Source organism: Drosophila mojavensis, unplaced genomic scaffold (assembly GCF_018153725.1).
Source record: "Drosophila mojavensis isolate 15081-1352.22 unplaced genomic scaffold, ASM1815372v1 contig_108, whole genome shotgun sequence".
Taxonomy (NCBI): Eukaryota; Metazoa; Arthropoda; class Insecta; order Diptera; family Drosophilidae; genus Drosophila; species Drosophila mojavensis.
Window position 1 is genome coordinate 1,172 of NW_025318636.1, and position 27,221 is coordinate 28,392.

Below are 27,221 nucleotides of genomic sequence, written 5' to 3' on the forward strand. Positions count from 1 at the left end.
TTCAACATTAAAGGCAGTTTATTAATTCAAGTAATTATCCGCCAAATGCTCAATTTTTTTCTATTTTTTTTGTTTTGTGATAAGTTAGATTAGATAATTATGTAATAATTCATTTACAATGCTTCTGACATTAATTGTTATTGTGTTTTACCAGAACGTTTAGTATTTACAGATATAGTACGATTTTTAAAAGATCTAAGCCATTTTTAATTAACAAAGAAAATAATAAAAATACTTTTTTAATTTAAATGAAACCCTTTTTCCTTCGTTGCTGTTAATAATCGATCCTTCATAATTTCCTCAGATGGGTAGTCCGGAAGCTTAAGGTAATGAACGCAAGTATTCACAGATGGATAACTTCCTTGTCCAGCATCCACTTTTCTTACGACTGTAAGCCTAGGATGTAAATTAGCCAATCCTCCCGGAGGCAGGCTACTACAGCCCGTAGTAAATTGCAAAAATGCTTTCCGTTCAGCGCCCGATAAGCTCAAAAGAACATTAACAAAACGCAAAAATCCAGGACTACAATAACAAAAATTAATTAGGACTAAAATAACAAATTGATGTTTGAGCCTTACCTATCCTTGGAATAGCCTAATTTGGGCTCAGTGTAAGCCATTAGGTCCTCGCGACTCCATTGAGGACATTGCTCTCCACATATCATCATTCTAGCTTCAGACGGGTTAAATGCGGCCAATTTATTTAACGGAAATACTTCGCAGAACCCATCATAGAATGCCTGCATTTGCTTTGCAATACCATCATGCAACATAAAGTTTACTAGCAATTCCCAATATGCTTCAAGGTTATTTATATTGACTTCAGTTAAATATCCATTTGGAATAAGCTCTGCGTATGCATATCCATACACAGATGAGCTTGGCAAATAAGTAAATGTGAGGCCTAAGTCTTCCAGAGATACTTCAATATCATTTTTAGTGCGCAATTTAAGATTATTGATCAACTTTTGTTTTTCCTCAAAGTTTAAAGTGTCATCTATATCAATAGCTTGTTTACGCATTAACAAGTCCTGTAGTTCAATTAAAAATTGATAACGTGTTGGATCAATTTCATTCAAGTTTTCAATATTAAGTATTCCATTGATCCAGTTGCACTGTGTAAGATCCCCGTTTAAAAATTGTGCATATATATTTGCAAGCTCGGCATCTTTTGAAACAACTGAGCTCGCCATCAGATCTTGGAAACGTGATTTTGATTTAAGCTTTAAATCATTTCGAGATAATACTTTGTTATGACAAAGTAATTGTAAAAATGAGTTGGACAAGGGCATATCAACAAGTCGCATATCCTGCAATACTTTAGCAATAAAAACGCCGAAAAACCAAAAGTATTTTGAAACCTGCTCACAGAGTTCTGAATCTTGTGGCAGGGGAGCTGGGAACAATCCGTGCTCGCGTCTATTTACGTAATATCCAATTGGTTTCGAACCATCTTCTATGTTGTGAAATTGAGGTTCGTTATGAGTTTCACTATATTCATCATCACATAGCCACATACATAAATCAGATCGTTGAATTTCTGCAGCTACTAAAGCATAGAATTCAAGTGTTGGCCCCAGCCCAGTTCCCTCTTCATCTAAAAACTCGACTTCTAGCACAGACTTTCGATTACAATGTGCCTTCATGACTTGAATAGCCCACTTAAGTAAATCTTTATTCCGTGGAACTTTTACACGCTCGTGTTTTAATCTACCAACACGGAAGTCATGTTGATCGTCTCGACGTGGACTCATAATGGGAACTCTTTGCCGTTCAGTTGTCATATCACGTTGAGATTGTAAGCAGACTATACTTCTGGATGCTCCAAATGCAGTACAATTAAAATATAATTGTCGAGTCTCGAACGGAAATAAAAAAGGACACGATTGATTTAAGTCCTCACACCAATTGGGCAGAGCGTTGCTTGAAAGAACAAGAGGATCATGAATTTGCTGCTGTAATTTATTTGTAATCTTTTTGCTCATAAATAGCTCAGCTGGTAAATATGAATCTTTTTGCAATGATGCGGTATTATCGTCGGATTCAATTTCATATTGATTTAGTGTGTTTATTTGTGTAAGTAGCTCTAAAACATCCTCTACTGAGCATAGGTTATTATCAGTTATGCCACCATGGACTGGGGAATTCGGCGATAATGTCGAAGCACCACTTCTCGATGAAACTCCTGGTGTTTTTTGTCCTTCAGATTCGATATATGAACATTCCTGAACAGTTGGATATGTTTCACGATAAATAATTGTATAGGTCGGCTCCCATAATTTGCGAAATTTGTCATTTTTGTTTATTTGACTGTTTTGTAATAGTTCTTGTACTGCTCTAAATATAGTCCACTCACTATTATCCAAATCAATTTCAACGTCAGGAATCCCGCCGACACCTGGCCCACGCAACTTTAAGCTAAGCTTTGTTTGCTCAGGAATTATTTGCCCACTTTGTTGAGAAGTTTCCAGATTTGTGTCTGGTGGACAAATTTCCAAATCGGAAGTCTGATTGACATTTGTACGACCTGGTCTAGGATCAAAAGCTGGTATCAAGGCTGAAAATTGTCTTTTTAAAACAAATTCATCATCCCATGATTTACGCTTGCTTACACCTGCTAATCTATTTTCCAGGGACTCATCATCCATAAATGTTAAAAGGTTACGAGATACCATAACCTGTAAAAGTGTATTTCCTACTTCTTCATATTCGTCCTCGTTTTCTTCCTCATCATTTTCTTCTTCCATATCATCTTCATCTTCCATATCGCCCAGCAATGTCGGAGCTCTACAACTTTCTAAAAAGTCTTCTAAGGAAACTTGTTCGCTATCACTTGATGTAGAAGTTAAACTCATTGTTAACGTTGGATTAATGGACGAAGTAGGTTGCTGACCAACTTTTTTATTAGTTGGATTCGATGAAGCATTTTCTCCATTGTTAGATGAGAGGCTAGGATAACTTTGCGCTGTACTTAATAATCCAGAATGGAAATTGCTAGATAGAGCTAGTTTTACTAAGCTTGTTACGGAGTTAGGTCCTCTGGCAAAAAATGAACCTGTTCCAACGTTTTGATTACTATGCTCATTTTTATTAGCAATTGCATTATTTGACTGATTTGCATCATTGCTTGTGTCTTGTGAAGTTCTACGACGTGCAATAGCTGTGAATGTTTCTAATAGACCAGTATGAACAGCAACTTCTGATGTCGATGATACTTCAGACGATGTTGTTAAATTGGGCACACTGATACTCATTTGGTTAGGAACGGAGACAACTTCATTTGTAACCTGGGGGCTTATAATGTTCTCGATTTGACCAGGAAAAGTTGATGGTTGTGGAGCTTCTGAATTAGAAAGGTTTTTATTTGGAGTGGAGGAATTCACAGATTCGTTACCTACACCATCTAATATTTCAGATTTTTGAGAAGTTTCAGGTTGTATTAATACCGAGAACTTGGCATTTTCCTTTGGAGCTGCTGACACGCTTGATCGAGGTATGTGTGATTCATCTGCAGACAGTATATTATTAGTATTGTTGCGTAACATGTCTACACCATCACGCATTTTATCAATAATATCTCGAGGTTCTGTAGGAAACTGAGAAAGACAATGAGAACTAGCTGAATTAATCTGCCTTAAATTTATCAAGAGTCCTTTTGCCAAATTATTGACAGAGTTATTTACATTCATTTTATTGTTTTCTTCTATATACGGCTTTCGTTTCACGTCGTTTGATACGATAGAATTATTTTCACTTGATTTATGTTCAGTTTGATTTGTGCTGCTACTTTCTTTTGAAAGCTCAACAATTGACAAATTTTCTGAAATTGTAGCCAAGTCTGACACATTGTTTAAGTTAATCGCAGGCATTGAATTATTTATTGTAGATAAGTCCGCAATGTGTTGTAATTCACGAATTAACGGTGATGGAATATTCGATGTTACCAGGGAAGGTTGATCGCAGATTGCCTCTTTGAATATAGCTTGTGTTTCTTTTACTGAAGCGGTGCTCGACTGATTTGTTGCTATGTGAGTCTTTGCTGAGGTAAATACATTTTCTGTTATGGTCTCTACAGTTTGTTTCCATGCTAGGTTATCAGCTGAAACAGTTTGATTGGATGTATCCTCAGAATTTTTATTTATCTCAGTAGCTTCAGGAAGCGATGGGGTTGAACTAGATTTTCGAGAAACTAACACGTTTGTCTTATCCATTTTTTTAGGTCCTGAAGAAACTGGTAGCATTGAATTAACTCCTTCAAAAATAGAGGCATTCTCCAAGTTAGCTAATTTTAAATCGTATTTACCTTCTGCACCCATACGATAGGAATTTCTTACACCATGGTCCCATTTAACATCAATCCATCCATTGTGAATTTCTCCAGTGACAGTACCTTCGCCAGACCCATCCTGATCTTCCCAACGCCAATCAACTCCGCGAACTACTCGTGCTCCACTGGTAATGTGTTTGAGTTGAGCTCGAATTTGACGTCTTTCTCTGCGTGTTTTCGCTTCCGCTTCTTTAATGGTTTTACCTATATCATCACAAACACCTACGACACGTCCGTAAATTTCAAATCCACTTAAGCTCAAATAATGAGTTTGATTAGAGGCGTTACGACCATTTTGTTGGATTTTTATGTGGCGATATCCTTTTGTATCATCAGAAGAACATATTATGGGCCATGTGGCTGTACTACCTGGCTCTGACAAACTCTTATCATCAACATGATTTATGAGTGTAGTCCAGTTAATTCCGTCTTTTGATGCTTGCAAATGCCAATTTCTTAGCGCGGAGCGACCGTATCCTCTAGCATGGCGCAAGGTGTAAGCGGTAGGTAGAATATATACTCCAAGATCTATTGAAAACCAAGCCTTCTTATTATCTTTTGTGTGGCAATTGAGGGAAACGCCGTCACGTGACAGTATATCTTCTAGTTTTCCATAGGGCAAAGTTTTACCCTCAGAACTTGTAACTTGCACCAGACCGTATTGCGCAGGATTGACCCACTCACACGTTTTTCCATTTGATCCAATGTAGTAAATTAGGCCCTCTTCATCAAAATCAAAATTGTACGTAAAGGAAATACCTTGTTTATGTTCACGCATCTGTTTTAAGTATAAAAATGTAGATCGATCGAGGTCATACCATTGCTTGGCAACCATTTTTAGCAAGTATTTTGCGAGTTGTCCAACTGTTGCCAAGGGTTCTACTTTTAATGTCCGACCCGTTCTATCAAAAAGAGTACTCTCAGAAGGCGCACGTTCCAGTCGAAAGCGAAGTCGTTTTTGAAGTATTTGTAATCCGTAACCAGAGCCAGGAGCATCATACAGGAACAATGGAAATTTTTCAGTACTTTCTAAGACAGCGACAAGTTTTTGTATGAGGATGCTTGCCGTATTTTTTGTATTATATATATTGGAGTCATCGCATTCTCCGAAAATACATTTTTTAAATATATCAATGCGGTCCTTTAGCATTTTATTAGTTTTGCAACGTGACAAATTGAATTCCCAATAGTTATTAGATAAAACTGAAACCAAAGCTTGAACAAGGCCGGAAGAATGCATTTCATATGCACTTACAACACCATCTTCATGAATTAACTTTGAAAGACTGGTTAATGCCGTCACCAACGTGTTTGACCATTTACTATTAGAAGCCACACGTTGTTCTTCAATAGCGAGATTGATTTGCTTCACAATAGCAGTTAGCTTTGCTACTGCTCCACGCGGTATTACTTGAGCGGACTTAAAATATTTATTATAAATTTCACGAGATAGGTTTGACACTTGAACTTTCTGTATATCTGTCTTTGATTTGGAACGTTTTTTTTTCTCAGTGGACCATCCTGAAGCAAAATCGGCACCTAAGGTTGTTTCAGCTGTAAACGAATGTTTTGTTCCTCTGTTACTTTCAAATATAAAGCCTTGAATATCATCTTGTAGTATAGTAACTTGATGACCTTCTGTATTGTGAATTTGCAGCTGATTAGGTTTATGAGATTGCAATACCCAATTTCCAACAACAAGTCTTAGTACACATACATTTGGCAAGATCGGCTGTGATGGCGTGCCTGGACTTACGCTAGATCGAGCTCGAACTAGTTTTTCCAGGAACTCCCCTCGATTTTCTGAAAGAAAAAAAAAAAGTATATATATATATATATCGATAAGTCATATACAGTGAGTAACATTAAGAGTCTGCCCAACTCCTCTGCATCCTTCGAAAGATCGAGATGAGTTATCGATTTTTAGTGATAAACTCGATATCCGCGCTGTAAATACGGACATTTAAAAAAATTGAAGTCTCTAGCTCTTATATCTTCTGAAATCGACGCGTTCAAACATACGGACAGACGGACAGACTGACAGGGCCAAATCGACTCAGCGCGTCGCCCTGTGGGGTCTGCTACGCCTCCTTCTGCCTGTTACATACATTTCAACAAAACCATTATACCCTGATTTCCCATTGAAAATGAGTTCAGATTATGATTATAACATGGATATGCATGTATTTGCCAAAGCACAAGTCTCTAGTATTTGAAATACGCCTTTTACAAAAGTGAGGGTGAGGGGGTGAATATAGGGGTGGGGGTAAATTTTAACAAAAACGGAACTGGTTTTCGATAAGGTTTTTTATCGATAAAAAAGATCGGGATGAGTTATCGATTTTTAATGATAAACTTGATATGCGCGCTGTAATTACGGACATTTAAAAAAAAATTTGAAGTCTCTAGCTCTTATATCTTCTGAAATCGACGCGTTCATACATACGGACAGACGGACAGGGCCAAATCAACTCAGCTCGTCACCCTGATCAAGAATATATATACTTTGTGGGGTCTGCCACGCCTCCTTCTCCCTGTTACATACATTTCAACAAAACCATTATACCCTGATTTCCCATTGAAAATGGGTTCAGGGTATAAAAATTTGAAGTCTCTAGCTCTTATATCTTTTGAAATCGACGCGTTCATACATACGGACAGACGGACGGACAGACAGACGGACAGGGCCAAATCAACTCAGCTTGTCGCCCTGATCAAGAATATATATACTTTGTGGGGTCTGCCACGCCTCCTTCTCCCTGTTACATACATTTCAACAAAACCATTATACCCTGATTTCCCATTGAAAATGGGTTCAGGGTAAAAAGAAGGGCAAATTTGATTACATTTTAAATAAAAATTTAACCACTCGGTTCCTGTGAGGATAATTCGTTATCAGAATATTGATTTGATGAAGATTCAAGTAGAGTCGGTAAACTAGCAAGCGATTCGTCTTCATAATCAGTACAGTAGCGTTTGAAGCTGCTTGCGTTTCGTTTTCATCTTCGTCTTCGTCTCAGCGCGCAGCCTTGGAATATGCAAGGCGCTCTTTTGTCTGTACGCAGAGAATAAACGATGAATGTATGCGCAAGGATAGGAAAATAGCCCTGAACTTTTATCTTAGAGCTGGTAATCAAAATATACCAAAAATCGAAATTGTATAAATTATACATGTAATTTGAATATCCGAGCTACAAAGAAGTACTAGATATAAAATGGAATAGCTATCGATGATTTCTCAATTTTAATGAGATTAGGCCCTACATTTTGTTGCGTACTAGTGACTTGAAAATTGCACTATATATTCGGGTTGACTGCGTTTGCAATTTGAATGAGTATTCTGCTATCGGTCACGCCCGACTGAAATCGTTCATACTTGCTTTTGTATTAATAATGTATTTAGATTAAATCTTAAGTACATTTTAGCGTAAATAGTGAACGTTCTTCGAAAAAAAGTATGCGCAACATTGTTTATATTTACCTGAGCTGTCATTTCCATTTTCGGGGCTTCCGCTTGAGTACATTGTAGCTAATTTTCCGTCAAGTATAAAGCGAAACCAGCCATTGGAACCATTAGAAAGCTCTAATGCAGCGGAATCTGACCAAACGTATAAACAATCTCTACCTCGACAAATGCTCCAGTCCCGCCAATGATAGGGTTTGCCTTGCAAAATTTCTTTAGCATCCTCCACTAAATCATCTGCGAACAGAAATATAATAATTAGGCATTCTAATTAATACAAAAATGTAGTTCTAAGGCTACCTGAAACTGATCTACTCGGCATACAATAGGTTGATCCTTTTTGTGTTGACGAAAACTCTGGGGAGCCTGACGCGAATTGTGATGAATTGTCTCCGCTTTGATCCATCAAGGCTTGTACTTTAGAAAATACTCCCAATCGCGCAAAATGCTCAATAAATTCCTCTTGCGTCTTACACATCAGCTCCTCAATAATGTTCAATATAATTACGTGACCATCTTCATCATCCTAAATAATAATAAAAAAAAAATTAAATAAATAATAAGAGAAATGTAACTGCTTCAAAGTTTAAACAAACTTATATTTTTACCTCGCTGTCCAAGACGCTTGCGATAACTTCAGTTAACAAGTTTCCAACACTTTGAATGGCTATTGAAGTTGTGGGCTCATCATGCTTTCTACAAATATTTTTAAGAACTGAAGGATGTGCATACTGAACAATCTTTTTAATTAGACTCAGACTAGCTCGTCGAACACTAGGAAGCATAGAACCCTGAAATGTTCGACAGAGTATGGGCAAAAGTAGTTTTAAATATACCGGTGCCATTTCAGGATCACCGCGCGGTTCTAGAGATGTGTATATTTGTCCTTCCTTATTTGTCAGTATATTTCCAGAAGACATCCATTCACCAGGAGATTGCAAAATTGCAGCAACTTCGCGGTGGCCATCATCTGATCGTTCACGCGCTTTATCAAGAGGTGTTTTTCCATCTTCATCGCGTAAATCTGGATAAGCACCAAATTTAAGTAAAATTTTTGCTATTCCGGGGCGACCGAAACAGGCAGCATAGTGAAGAGATGAGCTCCTCTGCCCTTTGTTCACATCCGCGCCCTTCTCACATAAATATTCAACCATCTCCAAAGTACCAAAAGCAGATGCCCAATTCAATAGGGTTTGCCCTACGTCATCCATACAATTTACATCAACACCGCAAGTTTCGATTGCCTCTTGCAAAGCTTCAGTATCTTTAGATCGTATGCAGTCTATAAGCTGGCGATGAGTACGATCAGTACTGGAGTCATTTCGTTTTGGTCGTGGAGCCAATTGGCCTTGATTACTATTAGCACTGCCCCTGTTTAATGCTTGCCGACCTTCAAATAAGAGGAGAAGTAATAGATCTGCAAATCGCATGCAATCAAGAACGCAGCGTTCATCCCCCTTTAGAGCTGTTTCAATAGCATTAGGTAACGGAGACCTTAAGATATCACGTGTTATAGAGGGTGAACCACGACATAATGTAGACAGCAGCGAAATCGTTGTCGATATTGATTGCGGCGACCGGAATTCATTTGATTGCATTTTTCCTGCTGCGTTCGATGATGATCCTGACACATTTTCATTAAGTCGGTCTGAATTTAGGTTGGCGGGTACAGGCCCACTTAATTTAGATGTAGATAAGGAGTGACTATTGGCGCCACCAGCATTTTCTAGACGTTTGAGCAGTTCAGCAACTAATCCATATTCAGCTAAAGGTGCAGGGTCAACCCATTTCCGTGTAAAGCGATCTGCAACAGATGCAAAGCATTTTAAAGCACCATCCGCTACCAGTGCATCTTCATGTTGTAATAAAGTGCTTAAACTTTCCACGCAGTTATCTATACATGGTGAATTGGGTTCCACTTTAGTGCAAAGTCGTGAAACAACAGACATGGCAGAATGTAGTGTGTCTTTATGAACTTGGGATCCACAATCCCGAATAAATGACAAAACACAATTTAAGCCGCTGCCCTCAAAAACTGCTCCTGCTTCTCTACTGCATATAAGTTCAAGAACTTTAATACACTGCTCTGCAAGATCACGCGATGTACGTGAAGATAAGTCGGCAACAACCAATCGGTTACAAATGGCCTTAATAGCGCCGTCGATGGAGACAATTCTTCGTGTACACTCCGCAGAAACATCTAGGTAATAGGTTATGGCGCGTGCAGTAACTTCAAGAACATTTTCAGGTGCAAGCTCATCCAAAAATATCTTGCATAAAGCTGGCAAAAATGTTCGAGGAGGACAACTGAAAGGAATTAATAACGATCACGTTAATATAACAAATAAATTTGTAGTCGGGCGCTACCGACTACAGAATAATCTATTACGGATCAAGCGCTGTTAGATTCAGATTCGTCATGCCCTCATATATATATATATATATATACACTGGTCAGACTATATATTTTGACATCATTTACATTTCACTATTAATCTTTTTTTCTAAGTACCGTTGCATTTAACAAAGTGAATAGACAAAATAAATTTCCGAAATATTTTGTCTATTATGTTTTGTCAGTTCATTCTGCTGATAACAAATGCCAGAAGCCAACGATTTTTACATCGGCATAAATATTTTGACATTTTTGTGTTTATCAACAAAATCTAATGATATTGTAAAAAAACGCAATTTTATTTGTTAAATTAATGGAAAATATACCCTCCTTTGGCATTTCTGGCCATTTGGAGGCGGTTCGGGAGAGAATCCACCAGATTTGCAGATGTTTTAATGGAATCCTTTCCCACTCCTTTGTGACCTCAGCGATCGTTTCAATTCTTGTCTTTGTCAGATCGGCGGGTCTATTTCGCTTTTTAAGCGACCAAACATTTTCAATAATCAAATTTGGACTTTGGGTTGGCCAATCCAGTGTTTTCACCCTAACTTCTCTCAAAAATGCTGTTATCATTCTCGCCTTGTGGCAAGGAGCGTTGGCCTGCTGCAGAATAAGTGCTCCGCCGATCAATCTGTCGCCAGATGGGAACGCAAAATCGTTTCCATCGTTTCGTTAAATATTGACCCTGGTTCATAGAACCGTCAATAGGAACCAAGCAGCCCACACCATTGTATGAGACGGATCCCCAGAACATCACGCTCCCAACCCCATGACTAACTTTTCGACACACAGGCGCTTTTTTTTACGAATTTCTTTGTCCAAGGGTACATAAACTTTCTTCTGCCATGAGTGGAACTCAAAAGTGCTCTCATCCGTCCATAGGACATTGCGCCAGAAGGATTCAGGCTTGTCAAAATACTTCTCCGCAAAATTAAGACGCTTAAGTTTGTTTTTAGTGGTGATAAATAGTGTTGGTTTAGCTATATATGTTTTCATATTTGCTAAAATTAAGCGCCTACGTATGGTCCTCTCACTTATGGGATTAGATGCGGTCCTATTCCACTCCAAAGCCACAGCTCTTGGTGTTATGAGAGGATTTCGTTTGAATTGGCGCAGGATCAGATGGTATTCATCAGCATTTGTCTTTCGTTTGCGTCCACTTCTGCGCTCATTGGTTAATTCACTTAATTTTTATACCCTGAACCCATTTTCAATGGGAAATCAGGGTATAATGGTTTTGTTGAAATGTATGTAACAGGGAGAAGGAGGCGTGGCAGACCCCAGGGCGACGAGCTGAGTTGATTTGGCCCTGTCCGTCTGTCTGTCCGTCCGTCTGTCCGTATGTATGAACGCGTCGATTTCAGAAGATATAAGAGCTAGAGACTTCAAATTTTTTTTAAAATGTCCGTAATTACAGCGCGCATATCAAGTTTATCATTAAAAATCGATAACTCATCCCGATCTTTTTTATCGATAAAAAAACCTTATCGAAAACCAGTTATAAAATTATATCTTCTACACCTTTATTGCTAGAGTCTCCAAATTTTTAATGTATGCTTATATGCAATTTATACAATTTCGGTTTTTGTTAAAATGTACCCCCACCTCTAAATTCACCCCCTCACCCTCACTTTTGTAAAAAGCGTATTTCAAATACTAGAGACTTGTGCTTTGGCAATTACATGCATATTCATGTTATAGTCATAATCTGAAAGTTCATTGTACGTCCATAAAAAAAGTTATTAAACAATTAAGTTCTCATAGTAAGCGCACACTGCAGCCCATGCGTGTTTATGCGTGGGTGCTTGTGTGTGTATGTGTTTGTGTATGTATGTGTATGTGTATGTATGTGTGTGTGTATGTGTGTGTGTGTGTATGTGTGTGTATGTGTGCGTGTATGTGAGTGTGTGTATGCGTTTGTGTCTGTATGCGTGTGTGTGTATGTATGCCTGTGTGTGCGTACATGCGTGTGTGTTTGTGTGTGTGTGCGTGTTTCTTGTGTAAGCTGAAAGACGCGAAAAATCATTGAAATATCTATTGCTCCAAGGGTTCAGGGGATCTCGTAGTCGAGCAGTCTCGACTAGAGCTTTCTTACTTGTTTATTTATTTATTTTATTAATTATTTATTTTATTTATTAATCTTAGTCTGAGGTGACAATTTATATTCCTTAGCGATATTTATAGCCGAAATACCCAAATACCCGACTGGGTAGTCATTTTCGCTTCGTTGAATGCAACGGTACTTAATAAAAAAGACGCCTCTTAACTTAAGACTTACTTAAGTACATTGTACGTTTTTGCAAAATAAGAGTTGCATTTGGGGTCAGTGTCCAAAATACTTAAAAACCCTAATTGTATCAAATTCTCACTTTATATGCAAAATTTGGACCCATTTTTATAGCTGATTTTACGTTAGGTTTCTTGTGGAACGGACAGATCAAACATACGTACAGACGGACGGACAGATATGGCTAAATAGATTATTTGTCGCCCTGATAAATTACACAAATACTTTATAGGGTTTACAACGCATCCTTCTGCCTGTTACATACATTTAACAAACCATTATACCCTGAATTTCCATTTCCAATGGGTTCAGGGTATAAATATGTATAATTATATATGAAAGCAATTGTGATTTCATTACAATATGGGAGACAACAGCAACAAGTCGTTTAAGTCATTAGATATTTTTAAATAAATAAGTATATAAAATAAACCTAAGCGATTAATTGTAAGTTCGCCGGCTTCTAGAAAATAAACTTACCTTTCGAAACATCGATCAACATTATCGGACATTAAAAGAAGCATACATAGCTGCTCTAATGCGATTAATTGCATGTCCCTTTCATCTCCTTGGCCCATCGATAACCATTCCAACAACGTTTCGGGATCAACATCGCCCATCTGAAAAATAAAATAATTTTATTAGCTGTACTAACAACTTTTAATGTGTAACAAATCTTAGAAGACATGTTGAAGTGATAGTTCCTATTCAGAGTACTACTTTGTTCAATGTTAGTTAGAGGCTCCAGTATGCGTATAGTATACCATTCTGTTAATGGAGCAGTGGCGAGCTATTATAGGTCCAATTTTCCCCTTTTAAACTATAGTTAAACATATAAACTATAGTTAAACTACAGATATATGTATAGTTTCCTTTTTCTAGTATTCATTAATAACACATAAATGTACTCAAAACAAGTAAGAAGGCTCTAGTCGAGACTGCCCGACTACGAGATCCTCTGAACCCTTCTAGCAACTGATATTTCAATAATTATTCGCATATGCATACATACACGCACACACACAGACATAAACACGCATCGGCTGCAGTGTTAGCATACTATGGGAACTAAATTGTTTAATAACTTTTCTTGTGGATGGACTATCTTCATGAAACTATAAGATTACGAATATATGTGTATTTGCCAAAGCACAAGTCTCTAGTATTTGAAATACGCCTTTTACAAATGTGAGGGTGAGGGGGTGAATTAAGGGTGGGGGTAAATTTTGACAAAAACCGAAATTGTAGGAAAATAAATTTCAAGTCTCTAGCTATATCTTCTGAGATCGACGCGTTCAAACATACTGACAGACGGACAGACGGACGGACGGACAGACAGACAGACGGACAGAGCTAAATCGACTCAGCTCGTCGCCCTGATCAAGAATATATTTTATGGGGTCAGCCACGCCTCCTTCCGTTGTTACATACATTTAACAAAACCATTATACCCTGATTTCCCATTTTCAATGGGTTCAGGGTACACAAAATCTATAGCACTATTAATATGACATCTACATCTACACCAACACACATCGGATTACTTTGGTAAATTTATAGCTTTATAATTATAGCTTTGTTTACATTATGCATTGCTCTTACATTGTTTTCTTAATTTCCAACAAAATATACAGTTGCGGGACAATTAGATCTGAAAGTAATATAAAAAAAAATATTATTATTGTTAAATAAATTACCACTGGCGTGAACACAATTTGCAAATACATATACATTGGTCTCCATTTTGGTATAACTTTAAGAAAAACTAAATTTCAAATAATAGTTGAGTTTTGTTGATCTCGACCATTGACCCAAAAACTAAAAACGAGTAAGAAAGCTCTAGTCGAGACTGCTCGACTACGAGATCCCCTGAACCCTTGGAGCACTAGCTATTTCAATCATTTTTCGCGTCTTTCAGCTTACACAAGAAACACACGCACTCACACACACAGGCATACATACACACACACGCATCAGAGTTGGAGTTGCGTTTTCGTGGAGTGCGGTCGATGTTATTGTAATCCATCGTTGACTATAGCTTGTTCCGATGTTTTCTTTCCCTGCGAAAGTGGGAAAAACTAAAGAAACGTGTATGCTGTGGCCGAGACGTACCCAGCGACTTCAAAAACTACCAGAGACTTACTGCGCGTCGGTTCGTGGACTGCCCCAGCGGTGGAATCCAGTGGTGCAAGAGAGGGGGGGCAATAGCGTCATTGTTTTGGCGTCAGGGCTTCCCTCTTTCCTTTTCTTTTAAGCGCGAAAAAATTTGTAACTTTAGGCGTCACACTTGTGCAAATAATAAATATCAGGTGCACTCACTCTAACAGCTGTTGGTAACTCTGCAAATTGCAGCGGACTATCAGCTGCTCACTAACATTGGTGAGTTGCTAAGTCCTAGCAAAGACAGCAACCTAGCGGCTGGAGTGAAGTAGCAGTTATTAGAAGTAGTGCATACTTTCGGGCTCTCACTGTAGTTAAGCTGAGTTTAAGTTACTGCGGTCTTTAAACTCAAGTTTTATTAGTAGCCATTGCCCACTACAGGCTTCACGCCGTGGTAGTCGGAGAAAAAATGGATGCCATGATGGAGGAAGAGCTGCAAGCTTTCGCGCGCCGTTCCTCGTTGCAGCGATCGCCGCAGCAACAATAGAGGGCGTTGCCGCAGCCGTTGACTTCTAATCAGTCCCCAATAGTTGAGTGCCAGGCACCCGTCACTAAAAGAAACGTTAGCCCAAATAAGAGTTACCCTTATTTGGGGGTCGGCGGCATATAAATGCCTCAATGAGAGAGGAGCTGGCTAGTCTGGTTAATCTCCACAAGACGGCCGAAGCGTTCTGTAACCGACCGGTTAAAAGCTGCGAGGTACAGACCAAGCCGGTCAAGAAAGTAGTGGAGAAAGCTAGCACTAGAGCGATTACAGATAGCAATACGCCCAAGCCCAAGCCTATGCAAAAACGTCCCAGAACTGACGCAATTGCGATTTCAGGCGTAGGTGGTTGTAGCTATGCGGACATATTGCGTGTAGTCAAGAGCGACCCAAATTTAAAGCATCTGAGCGGCGACGTTCAAGGCATTAGGAAGACAGCTAAGAGGGACCTTTTGTTGCAATTGAGTAGGAAACCGGAGCATAGCGCTGAGGCTCTGCACGAAGCTGTAGGCAAGGCCTTGGGCGACCGAGCGGTAGTTAAGACACTTTCCGAATCGGCTCAAATTGAGATTCGTGATTTAGATGAGTTAGCGAGCAAAGAGGAGATCTTTGAGGCAATTAGGGTGGAGTTGAAGGATAGCTCACTCCCCTATTAAATCACTTCGACCAGCTTTTCGTGGACAGCAAAGAGCTACGGTTGCTCTTTCAATTGGGAAAGTTAAAACTCTGCTCAAGCTGTCCAAAATCAGAATAGGATGGGTAGCCAATTGCGTCAGCGACTGTGACCTAAAGGGCGCCTGTTTCAGGTGTGGTGAGATGGGTCACAGTGCAAAAGCATGCACCAAGCCCCCAAAGTGTAGCCTATGCGTCCGGAAAGGTGAAAAGCAGCCAGAAATGTTAAGGTTTCTTCAGCTTAACAGTCCATAAGAGAAAAATGTATAGACGTAGCCTTTCTAAGTGAGCCTCATCACTGTAGGTCCTCCTGCTATAGAACATGGGCAAAAGACGCAAATGGCAAAGCTTTGTTGGGGGTATATGGCAACTCAGCGAATGTACTTTCGGATGTTAAGTCATTCAATGGGCTCGTACGAGGCCGATATGGTAACTTATGGCTCTACAGTTGCTATCTGGCTCCCAGCATGCAGTTCAGTGATCTCACAACGGTGCTAGACGAGCTTGCCGAGGATGCTAGGGGTTGGAAGGCCATAATAGCAGGAGATTTCAAATCATGGGCGTCAGAATGGGGCAGCCACACAACAAATGCCAGAGGCCGTATCCTACTGGAGATCTTCGCAACACTAGATGTATACTACTGATGTAGATTGCACTGCTCAACACTGGCCACGAGTTCACCTTCAGTCGGATACGGATCTGTAATTGACATTACTTTTGTCACTTCATCCCTCTTTCGGGAAGCAACATGGAGCCATTGCGATAGCTATACGGGCAGCGATCATACGGCACTTCTGTTCACAATAGGTGAGCCAACTGCCAGGGCGTCAACCTTGCGGAGAGAATCGTATCGGCTGGATACTTTTGAACCCGCGGTCTTTTCAGAGGCTATTCAGTCTCTGAGCACAATTTGTAATGCTGAGGCCAGAGCATCCCAAATGGTAGCCCAAATTCAGAGTGCCTGCAATAGGAGCATGTTACGTCGCAAACATTTCACGCCACAGCAGGAGCCTATGTATTGGTGGAATGTACAAATAGGTGACATTCGACGCAAATGCTTCCATGTGACAAGAAACTATCAACGGGCTCGCGGTAGGTCTACGTTTTTCGAAAAACAATTAGCTTACCAGGCCGCCAGAAGACAGTTGAAGAAGGCCATTCGGGCAAGCAAACGAGAATGCTTTCTAGAGTTGTGCGACTCAGCCGAATATGACCCTTGGGGCAGGGCATATAAGATAGTAGTTAAAAGACTATACTCAGGTAGTCAGGTGCAGCCTACGGATCGCTTGGAGCTTAAATCGTTTGTGGAAACGCTCTTTCCAGAAAGATTAAGCTCCATTCATGCCCCGGACTCCGAGTCTGCTAATCAGGGCCCGGCAAAATGGAAGACCCAGAACCTGGTATTGCTACCCAAGGCTGGCAAACCACCAGACGAGCCATTTTCATACAGACCGATCTGCCTCTTAGACACCATAGGAAAGGTGTTTGAGAAATTGATCTGCTCTAGACTGGAGACTGCTATTGCTAGCGCCGGAGGCCTATCACCAAATCAATTTGGATTCCGGAAGGCCCGGTCAACAACGGATGCTCTAGAAAAAGTTGTTGGCCTGGCAACTTCCGCCATCCAAGGCACCAGATGGAGGCACGGGACGAAGCAATACTGCATCATCGCGACCTTGGATGTTAAGAACGCCTTCAACACAGCTAGTTGGGATATGATACTGAATGCGCTGTCACAATATAATATCCCTAAATATCTAAGAGATAATAAAGAGCTACTTCAGAGGAAGAACACTGGTATACAACACGAGTGAGAGTCCCCAAACTCTTACAGTGTCAGCTGGAGTACCCCAAGGCTCAATGCTGGGGCCTCTCCTATGGAATATCATGTACGACGGCGTGCTGCGCTTGGAACTACCAGCAGGTGCGCACACCATTGGCTTTGCTGATGATGTAGCCGTCGTCGCCATAGTCAAGGTGCTTAAAGATACTGAGGATATGTGCAGTGTAAGTATCAATCGCATACGAAGCTGGTTGACAGGAGCTGGGCTCGAGCTAGCGGCACACAAAACCGAAGTCGTCCTAGTCAACAGTCGCAAAAGAGTGGAAACTGCCAATATAAAGATCGGCAGCGTCACCATTGCATCAAAGAGGGCGATAAAGTATCTTGGTGTCATGATAGACACAAGATTAACTTTCCGCGAGCACTTAGAATATGTGCATAAAAAGGCAGCTGATTCTTGTAGAGCTCTCTCAAGAATTATGCTTAACACGCGGGGACCAAAACAGCAACGACGTCTCCTTCTAATGAGCGTCATTAGGTCCGTCATCCTCTATGCTGCGCCAATATGGGCAAGAGCGATGGCAACGCCGAGCTACAATCGGGGCATTTGTGCCATCTACAGACTGAGCGCAATCAGAGTCTGCTGCGCATTCAGAACAGTCTCTGACGACGCGGCGCTCGTCATAGCCAGCATGGTGCCTCTGGAGGACTTAGTCGCCGAAGCCGTGGAACGGAATGCACACGAGCCTATACGCCGCAACGATATCAGAGCGAACAGCATTGCACGATGGCAGAGAAGGTGGAACAGCTCAACTAAAGGGCGGTGGACACATACTGAGCTTGAGCCATGGATAACCCGCAAACACGGCGAAGCTAATTTTTATCTTTCACAGATTCTATCGGGACATGGATGCTTTCGGAGCTGCTTGAAGCGCTTTGGCCACGATGAAACCGACGAATGCTCTTGGTGCGGACGAGGTCTGGTGGAGAGCGCCAACCACATCTTATTCGAATGTGGACGCTTCCTAGAGGAGAGGCGTCGTCTGGAAGAAGCATTAGGCCGCTCTATTAGAGCGGACAAAATGGTCAACGTGATGTTGGAATCGGAGGCAGCTTGGAAGCTTAAAAGCACCTTCGCGACCACAATCATGATGGAGCTTCGCAGAATCGAGCGAAGACGAGCTGTCCCAAGCTAAGGGAGTGCAAATAGCTTGCGAAGCAATGCTTTACGGCCGTCCCGCAAGCATCGTGCATAAACTCATATTGTAAAAGTTTTTAATAAAAGAATATAAAAACAAGTCGAGACTGGTCGACTAGGAGATACCCTGAGCCCTCTAATCTGATATTCTAATCACTCTGGACTTCTTTTCTGCACACATACATACACACGCACGTATTAGAACGCGCTCTGCTAGCTGCTCAGTAATCAGCGACTGCGCGTGGGCTGCGCTGCAGTGTGGGCAACATTATAAGGATTTATTTGTTGAATAATTTAATTGCTAGACGTACTATCTTAATAAAACTTTCAGAAAAAAATCATAATGTATGTACATTCCAAAGCACAAGTCTCTAGTACTTGAAATACGTCTTTTACAAAGGTGATGGTGAGGGGGTGGATATAGGGGTGGGGGTAAATTACAAAAAAATCGAAATTGCATAAATTGCATATAAGCATAAATAAAAAATTTGGACACTCTAGCAATAAAGATGTAGGAGATATAATTTTATAACTGATTTTCGATAAGGTTTTTTATCGATAAAAAAAGATTGGGATGAGTTGTCGATTTTTAATGATTTTAAAAAGTTACGGACATTTAAGAAATTTTAAGTCTCTAGCTCTTATATCTTCTGAAATCGACGCGTTCATACATACGGACGGACGGACAGACAGACGGACAAGGCCAAATCAACTCAGCTCGTCGCCCTGATCAATAATATAAATTCTTTATGGGGTCTGCCACGCCTCCTTCTGCCTGTTACATACATTTCAACAAAACCATTATACCCTGATTTCCCATTGAAAATGGGCCTTAACTGACACCGTTGCCAAAGGCTCTGATGAATCGTCTTCATCTTCATCGATGCTCTTTTCATTCGTATCTGTCGCAGATAAAATTTCATCATCGGTTAGGGATCCTGAAATATTCACTTGAACATAGTCTTTTGCAGCTTCGATTTTCTTCTCACCTCCTTCTACTTTTCCAATTAGTTTCTTCTTTTCAGCAATCGTCAAACTTTTATACTTTTTAAGACTCATTTAATTAAAAATTTTAATGTGTATAGTAACGAAGCGGAAGCGAGCATCAAAATGTGCCTATGTTTTATGCGTAACACGCAACCACGCACAGTAAAGTTAGTTTCAGGGGAATCCCAAAATTCAAATTCAAAGTTCTTACTTCAAAATGTCGAGTGTTTAACCATATGAGTACGAATTACCGCGTCTTAGCAACGATTTTTTAGTTCGAATTACTGAGAGCATAAAAATGTATGGACCTAATTCGAAATATAAAGAGATTTTATAGGGGACTCGTGATAACTTTGAATTAATAAGAGGTTCGAAATACCGCAGGTTTGAAATAACAAGAGTCGACTGTACCAGAAATCATGTTAGTTGAAGAGCTAGAAAGCTGAAATTCGGTACGCAGGTCCGCGTCGACCACCCAAGATCACGAGCTATGGCGGATATATCTCCGCTATTTGGGGGCGTGGCAAATTGGATAAAACTGTATCTCTTAAAGTTGTTAATCTAGAATGTTTCGATTCTATAAAGATGGAAGAAAAAATTATATATCTACCCCTACTAGTTATAGTGATTTATCGAATTCTGCTATATTTTAGGCAATATTAATACTAGAGAACTAAAGAGAACCCCATAAAGTGTATATATTCTTGATCAGCACGACGAGCTGAGTCGATATAGCCCTGTCCGTCCGTCCGTATGAGCAAGCCGTTCTCAGAAGATATAAGAGCTAGAGAGCTGAAATTGGCATGCTTAACTCGTGTATACAGTACAAGTTTATCTTATTTTTTCGATAACTCATCCGATAACTTTTTTATCGAGAATAATCGAAAAATCGACTTTGTTTTGTCAGCCTAGTTTGAACACTTTTAGACCTGGAGACTTCAAATTTGCGTTGTATATTAAGTTAATGGATACAAAGATTTTGTAATTTACAGATTTTTGATACCGCGCCCCCTCCTCTACCAATTTGAAAAAAACGTATTTCAAGACATGTGCTTTGGAATGTACACACATAATAACTATATGACCATGCTCTGAAAGTTTCATAAATATAGTCTTACTACAAGAGAATTTATTTAACTAATAAATTCTCATAATATTGCCGACATTGCAGCGCAGCCCAAGTGCAATCGCTGCTTACTGCGACGTTAGCAGAGCGCGTTGTTATAGTGCGTCTGGATGCATGTGTATGTATGTGTGCATAGAAAAAGTGCAGAATGATTAGAATATCAGCTTAGAGGGTTCAGGGTATCTCTCAGTAGAGTAGTCTCAACTGGAGCCTTCTTACTTGTTTTATATTGTACTACATCTATTTCTCTTTGAAATAAAAAACAATGGCTACTGTAACAATAGGGATAATTATACCCTGAACCCATTTTCAATGGGAAATCAGGGTATAATGGTTTTGTTGAAATGTATGTAACAGGCAGAAGGAGGCGTGGAAGACCCCACAAGTATATATATACAAGTATATACAAGTATATATATTCTTGATCAGGGTGACGAGCTGAGTTGATTTGGCCCTGTCCGTCTGTCTGTCCGTCCGTCTGTCCGTCTGTCCGTATGTATGAACGCGTCGATTTCAGAAGATATAAGAGCTAGAGACTTCAATTTTTTTTTAAATATCCGTAATTACAGCGCGCATATCAAGTTTATCATTAAAAATCGATAACTCATCCCGATCTTTTTTTATCGATAAAAAGCCTTATCGAAAACCAGTTATAAAATTATATCTTCTACACCTTTATTGCTAAAGGCTCCAAATTTTTAATGTATGCTTATATGCAATTTATACAATTTCGGTTTTTGTTAAAAGGTGGGGGGTAAACCTCTAAATTCACCCGTATTTCAAATACTAGAGACTTGTGCTTTGGCAATTACATGCATATCCATGTTATAATTATAATCTAAAAGTTTCATGAAGATCGTATGTCCACAAAAAAAGTTATTAAACAATTAATTTCTCATAGTAAACGCACACTGCAGCCCATGCGTGTTTATGCGTGGTTTTTTTTTTTTTTTTTTTTTTTTTTTTTTTATTCATTTATTGACAAAATAAAAATTGCAAGTTGTGTATGCCTGTGTGTGCGTACGTGCGTGTGTGTGTATGTGTGCGTGTTTCTTGTGTAAGCTGAAAGACGCGAAAAATTATTGATTAATCTATTGCTCCAAGGGTTCAGGGGATCTCGTAGTCGAGTAGTCTCGACTAGAGCTTTCTTACTTGTTTTTAATTAATTTTCTTGTAAAATGTCAAAAAAAAAACATGTAACAAAAATTTGGTCATCATATTAGCGCTCCATGCGATTAATTTAATTTGTTTCACTTGATGACCAAAAATAACACCTGTATATTAAGTTATTATTATTTTGAAGTAATATTAGTAGTGCGCCTTTGTTTGAAATTACTTCAAAAATTCGATTAGGAATGGAATTATAAAATTGCTCAATATAATTCAAGGATATGGTTGACCAAGCGTGTTCAGTACCTTCGATTAGCTCTGTCTTTGTACTATAATGATTTCCGGGCTAATATACTTTCCTGACCAACCATCCCCAGACGTTTTCAATGATATTAAGGTCGTGTGAGTATGGTGGCCACACTCATATCAACTTTTTGGCCCTGAATCCAAGACTTCACGGATCGGGCGGTCTGAATTGGAGCGTTATTATGCTGGAAAATCGACTGCAGATTTTCAGACAGAAATGCAGAACAGCAGTTTTAAACACGGTGTTGTAATTCTATGCGTTCATGCGCGATGTCAAAAATTGAATCCTGCAAGTGCCGTGTAAGATATTGCTACCTACACCAATGCCACACATACACACACACACACACACACACAAAATAAGGAAGATAACTACAATTGCATTTGATGACGCAAAATAAAAGCACGCATTCTTTGCGAAAATAAAGAAGAATAGAAAATAAAACATAACGGGTTTTTGTTATGAGAGACATCTCATATGATGATAATAAAATCAAAACAAAAACTAAGAAGTTGCGTGCAATAGGCAAAGAGAAAAAAGTTTTTAAAAAATAGTGTAAGGGGGGGCGCTAACCTGACGCCGCGCAGTGTATACGCGGGTTGACCACCCAACTCCAACTAGCTATGTAAATATATGTCCGCCCATAGGGGAAAAGTTTATATCTCCTACAGTTTAAGAACTAGAAGCTTCAAATTACTGGTTGAGTTTCTGGTAGCCTCCTCTAGTGGGCGGATCGGAAAAATTTTGTTCCAAATTTCAAGTCTCTAGCTTCAATAGCGCCGAAATAGATTGCGTTCATACGGACAGACGGACGGACGGACAGACGGACGGACAGCAAGACGGACATTGCACAAAACCAATATATTCACTTTCGTGAATGAGTATAAAAAGAACGAAATATGTATTAAAAAAAAAAAAATAATAATAATAACATCGAAGAGATTTCGAGCCTCTCCTACTCTAACATGACTTGCCTCGCCTTTAGCACACGCGCCACTGCTTTGCTTGATCAGTCAGTAGTTAAAATAGAATAACTTAATAGCAGAGCGTCATCTGGCTAGAAAATCTAGAAATCAATCGAAATTCTAAGAATTGCAATGATGTACTGGATTTAAACAGCAATAGCTATCGATGATTTTCCAATTTTAATGGGATCATGCCCTGTATTTTAGCTTCCTGTCTTTAGCTCCAATAGCGCTGAAAAATATAGCGTTCATACGGACAGACGGACAGCAAGACAAACATTGCTCGTGAATGAGTATAAAAACAAATAATCATATTTCCGTCAACAAAAGTCTACGTACTCTTACATACGCAGTGGCCACAACGTTACTCTTAGAAATAACAGTGATTTTTAAAACATATGTATGTATGTGCAATATCTTAAAAGTTTATACTACTAGGCAATATCCGTAAAAAATTAAACCTATATGATGGAGAGCCAAAATAATGTCCAGAGCCACGTCGCCGATCTGAACAATAATTGGCCAGAATAGAAACGTGGCTGAAACAGTCATACTAAATCTGAAAGGACCGTCCACACTTTCAGTTCGCTGGTCTTGTTTGCAAAACAAACAAATAAGAAGACTCTAGTCGAGACTGCTCGACTAGGAGATACCCTGAACCCTCCAATCTGATATTCTAATCTTTTCTTTTCGGCACTCATACATACACACGCACGTATTAGAACGCGCTCTGCTAACTGTGCAATAAGCAGCGACTGCGCTTGGGCTGCGCTGCAGTGTGAGCAACATTATAAGAATTTATTTCTTAAATAATTTAATTTCTAGACGTACAATCTTAATCATAATGTTCAAATGTATGTATATTATTATAAGCACAAGTCTCTAGTATTTGAAATACGCTTTTTACAGAGGTGAAGGGTGAGGGGGTGGAAATAGGAGTTGGGGGTAAATTTAAAAAAAATCGAAACTGTATAAAATATATATAATATATATATATATATATATATGTAAGTCTACATTCAAAATTTGGAAGCTCTAGCTCTAAAGGTGTAGGAGATATAATTAAATAACTAGCTTTCGATAAGGTTTTTAATCGATAATAAAATATCGAGAGTAGTTAAAAAACTTAATATGCGCGTGATATACACGGACCTAGGAAAAAAATTTCAAGTCTCTACCTCTTATATCTTCTGAGATCGACGCGTTCATACATACGGACGGACGGACAGACGGACAGGGCCAAATCGACTCAGGCAGAAGGAGGCGTGACAGACCCCACAAAGTATATATATTCTTGATCAGGGCGACGGATCAAGAATATACATATATACTTTGTGGGGTCTGTCACGCCTCCTTCTGCCTGTTACATACTTTTAACAAAGCATTATACCCTGATTTCCCATTTTCATGGGGTTCAGGGTATAAAAATGTCGTACAAATTCAACTTTAACCATCATATTTTATTGATTGATATCCGGGCTCTGGGGTGGGGTATCAATAACTTTGCTGCAGTTATAAAGTGGCCAAGTGCGACACAGCAGCGACTTATGTTTTGCAGGTCTCCCACACCTTTCGAAGAAATACAACCCCACACCATCACTGATAGCTTGCCAAACTTAACAGTGTACACAATGTTGTTGGCGTGGAGGGCTGTTTTTGGTTTCCGCCACACTATTCCAGGGCCATCATTGTAGAACATTATCTTTGTCTCGTCGCAAAAAATTACGATATTCCAATAGTCATGAGGACAGTCAATATGAAATCTAGCGAAGGTCAGACGTTTCTCAATATTTACAGCAGACAGTAACGGCTTCTTCCTTGTAACATGTGAGGAGTATTTGTGCAAATTGAGAACTTTTCTCACAGTCTCGGGACACACTGTCTTTTGAAGGTGTAATTTAATGCCCGTCACCAACTCCCGGAGACTTGAGAATTTGAGAACAATCCCGTCTAGAGAGCTTTGCTGGTCTGCCTTTAGAGCTGTTTAGTTACAGACAATTTTCTTTTTCTACCCGATTACAAATATTATAAACTGTTCTAAGCTTAATATTAAACATTTCAGGTAACTCTAATGGTTTTTCCTTTGATAAAATTAAAATACACTAATTGTATCAAATTGTCATCGGCGCGTTTACCAGGCATTGCGAAAATTCAAATTGTATGAGAAATGGTAGTGATTCCAAGACTTTATTAAAACGAATGAATTTACGGAAGACTTGTGAAAATGGACGCCGCGAGCCGCATTTGATTTTGATGCCCCGTTAGTCTTCTTTCAACTAATGTTTGCATTTGGCAAAGAATTAATAAACAGCTAATATTAGCTGACTTTTTTTGTTTTTAATTATTTTGTATGTTTTTGTTGCTATCCTTATTGTTTTTGTGATTTATTTTCGTTAAGAATAAATAAAACAAAAATAATGTAAAACAAGTAAGAAGACTCTAGTCGAGACTGCTCGACTAGGAGATACCCTGAACCCTCAAATCTGATATTCTAATCACTCTGCACTTCTTTTCGGCACACGTACATACACATCCACGTATTAGAACGCGCTCTGCTAACTGCGCAGTAAGCAGCAACTGCGCTTGTGCTGCGCTGCAGTGTGGGCAACATTATAAGAATTTATTTGTTGAATAATTTAATTTCTAGACGTGCAATATTAATGAAACTTTCAGAACATAATCATAATGTTCAAATGTACGTACATTCCAAAGCACATGTCTCTAGTACTTGAAATACGCCTTTTACAATGGTGAAGGTGAGGGGGTGGATATAGGGGTGGGGGGTAAATTACAACAAAAATCGATATTATATAAAATGCATATAAGTCTACATATAAAATTTGGAAGCTCTAGCTCTAAAGGTGTGGGAGGTATAATTAAATAACTAGCTTTCGATAAGGTTTTTGATCGATAATAAATTATCGGGAGTAGTTATCGATATAAAAAGAAAAACTTGATATGCGCGTGATATACACGGACCTAGGAAAAAAAATTTCTCTAGCTCTTATATCTTCTGAAATCGACGCGTTCATACATACGGACGGACGGACGGACAGACAGACGGACAGGGCCAAATCGACTCAGCTCGTCGCCCTGATCAAGAATATATATACTTTGTGGGGTCTGCCACGCCTCCTTCTGCCTGTTACATACTTTTAACAAAACCATTATACCCTGATTTCCCATTTTCAATGGGTTCAGGGTATAAAAAAAAACAATTCTGAGAAAAAGTGCCTTTTGTAATAAAATATGATGTTAAAGTTGAATTTGTACGACATTCTTTGTTTTGCAAACAATTAATGAACATACTGTATATACATATGTATGTATGTATCTATGTATATGCGTACATGTATGTACATATGTACACATTCTTATGCTATAAAAATTTAAAATCTACGCAGTTATTGCTGCTTATTTAAAAAATAAATATAAACAGAATGATTATATAATCAAAAGATAGCACTGTAATTAAAATTTATTATAAACATTAATTTTGACTATCCTTCAGTTTTTTTTTCATTGAAAAAATTTAGCAAAGCAAATACATGTACATATGTATATGTATATGTATTTATATATACACGTGAATTGAATAATTACCTCAAGCACCAAAACTTGGCACTTCATATCTCCAGCCTACAAAACTTCTTACGCTTTTCTTAAATACACATTTGCAAATTTTCACAAGCTATTTTAGTATTAAATTTTTTCATTAATATTGCCTAAAACTAAATGTCTATTGAAAACACACATACATGCTACACACATTCACAAAGAGCTTACAGCTATTCGATTAAAACTCCAGCGTATCGATTATTTTTGTATATGTAACATTCTATATTTAGATTTCAAATATAAAGTATTTTCGCAAGCTGCAGCTAATTACTTAATTCAATAAAGAAAATTTTTGTTTATTTTTTAACTTTGTCAATAACTTTTGGTTCTAAATACAAAT

The 27,221-nt window shown here is 38.9% G+C and overlaps 1 protein-coding gene across 1 annotated transcript; it reads right to left on the reverse strand.

The window, feature by feature from the left end:
* LOC6578174 (E3 ubiquitin-protein ligase Ufd4) lies at positions 1-27,076 on the reverse strand. The gene is made up of 8 exons (XM_015166064.3): positions 26,867-27,076; positions 14,074-14,122; positions 12,952-13,091; positions 8,398-10,096; positions 8,090-8,315; positions 7,808-8,026; positions 579-6,129; positions 1-522 (listed from the first exon to the last, which is right to left on the reverse strand). Exons 3-8 carry the CDS (start codon positions 13,089-13,091, stop codon positions 240-242), a joined length of 8,118 nt encoding a protein of 2,705 aa, XP_015021550.1. The 5' UTR covers positions 14,074-14,122; positions 26,867-27,076; the 3' UTR covers positions 1-239.
* Positions 27,077-27,221: the final 145 nt, after the last annotated feature.

Excerpts from the sequence above, each read along its gene's own strand:
- LOC6578174 (XM_015166064.3), bottom strand. The coding sequence starts at position 13,091 with ATGGGCGATGTTGATCCCGAAACGTTGTTGGAATGGTTATCGATGGGC. Across the intron at positions 8,316-8,397 it reads CAAGCGTCTTGGACAGCGAG|GATGATGAAGATGGTCACGT; the intron begins GTAAAAATATAA and ends ATTATTATTTAG. Across the intron at positions 523-578 it reads TTAGGCTATTCCAAGGATAG|TCCTGGATTTTTGCGTTTTG; the intron begins GTAAGGCTCAAA and ends TTGTTATTGTAG.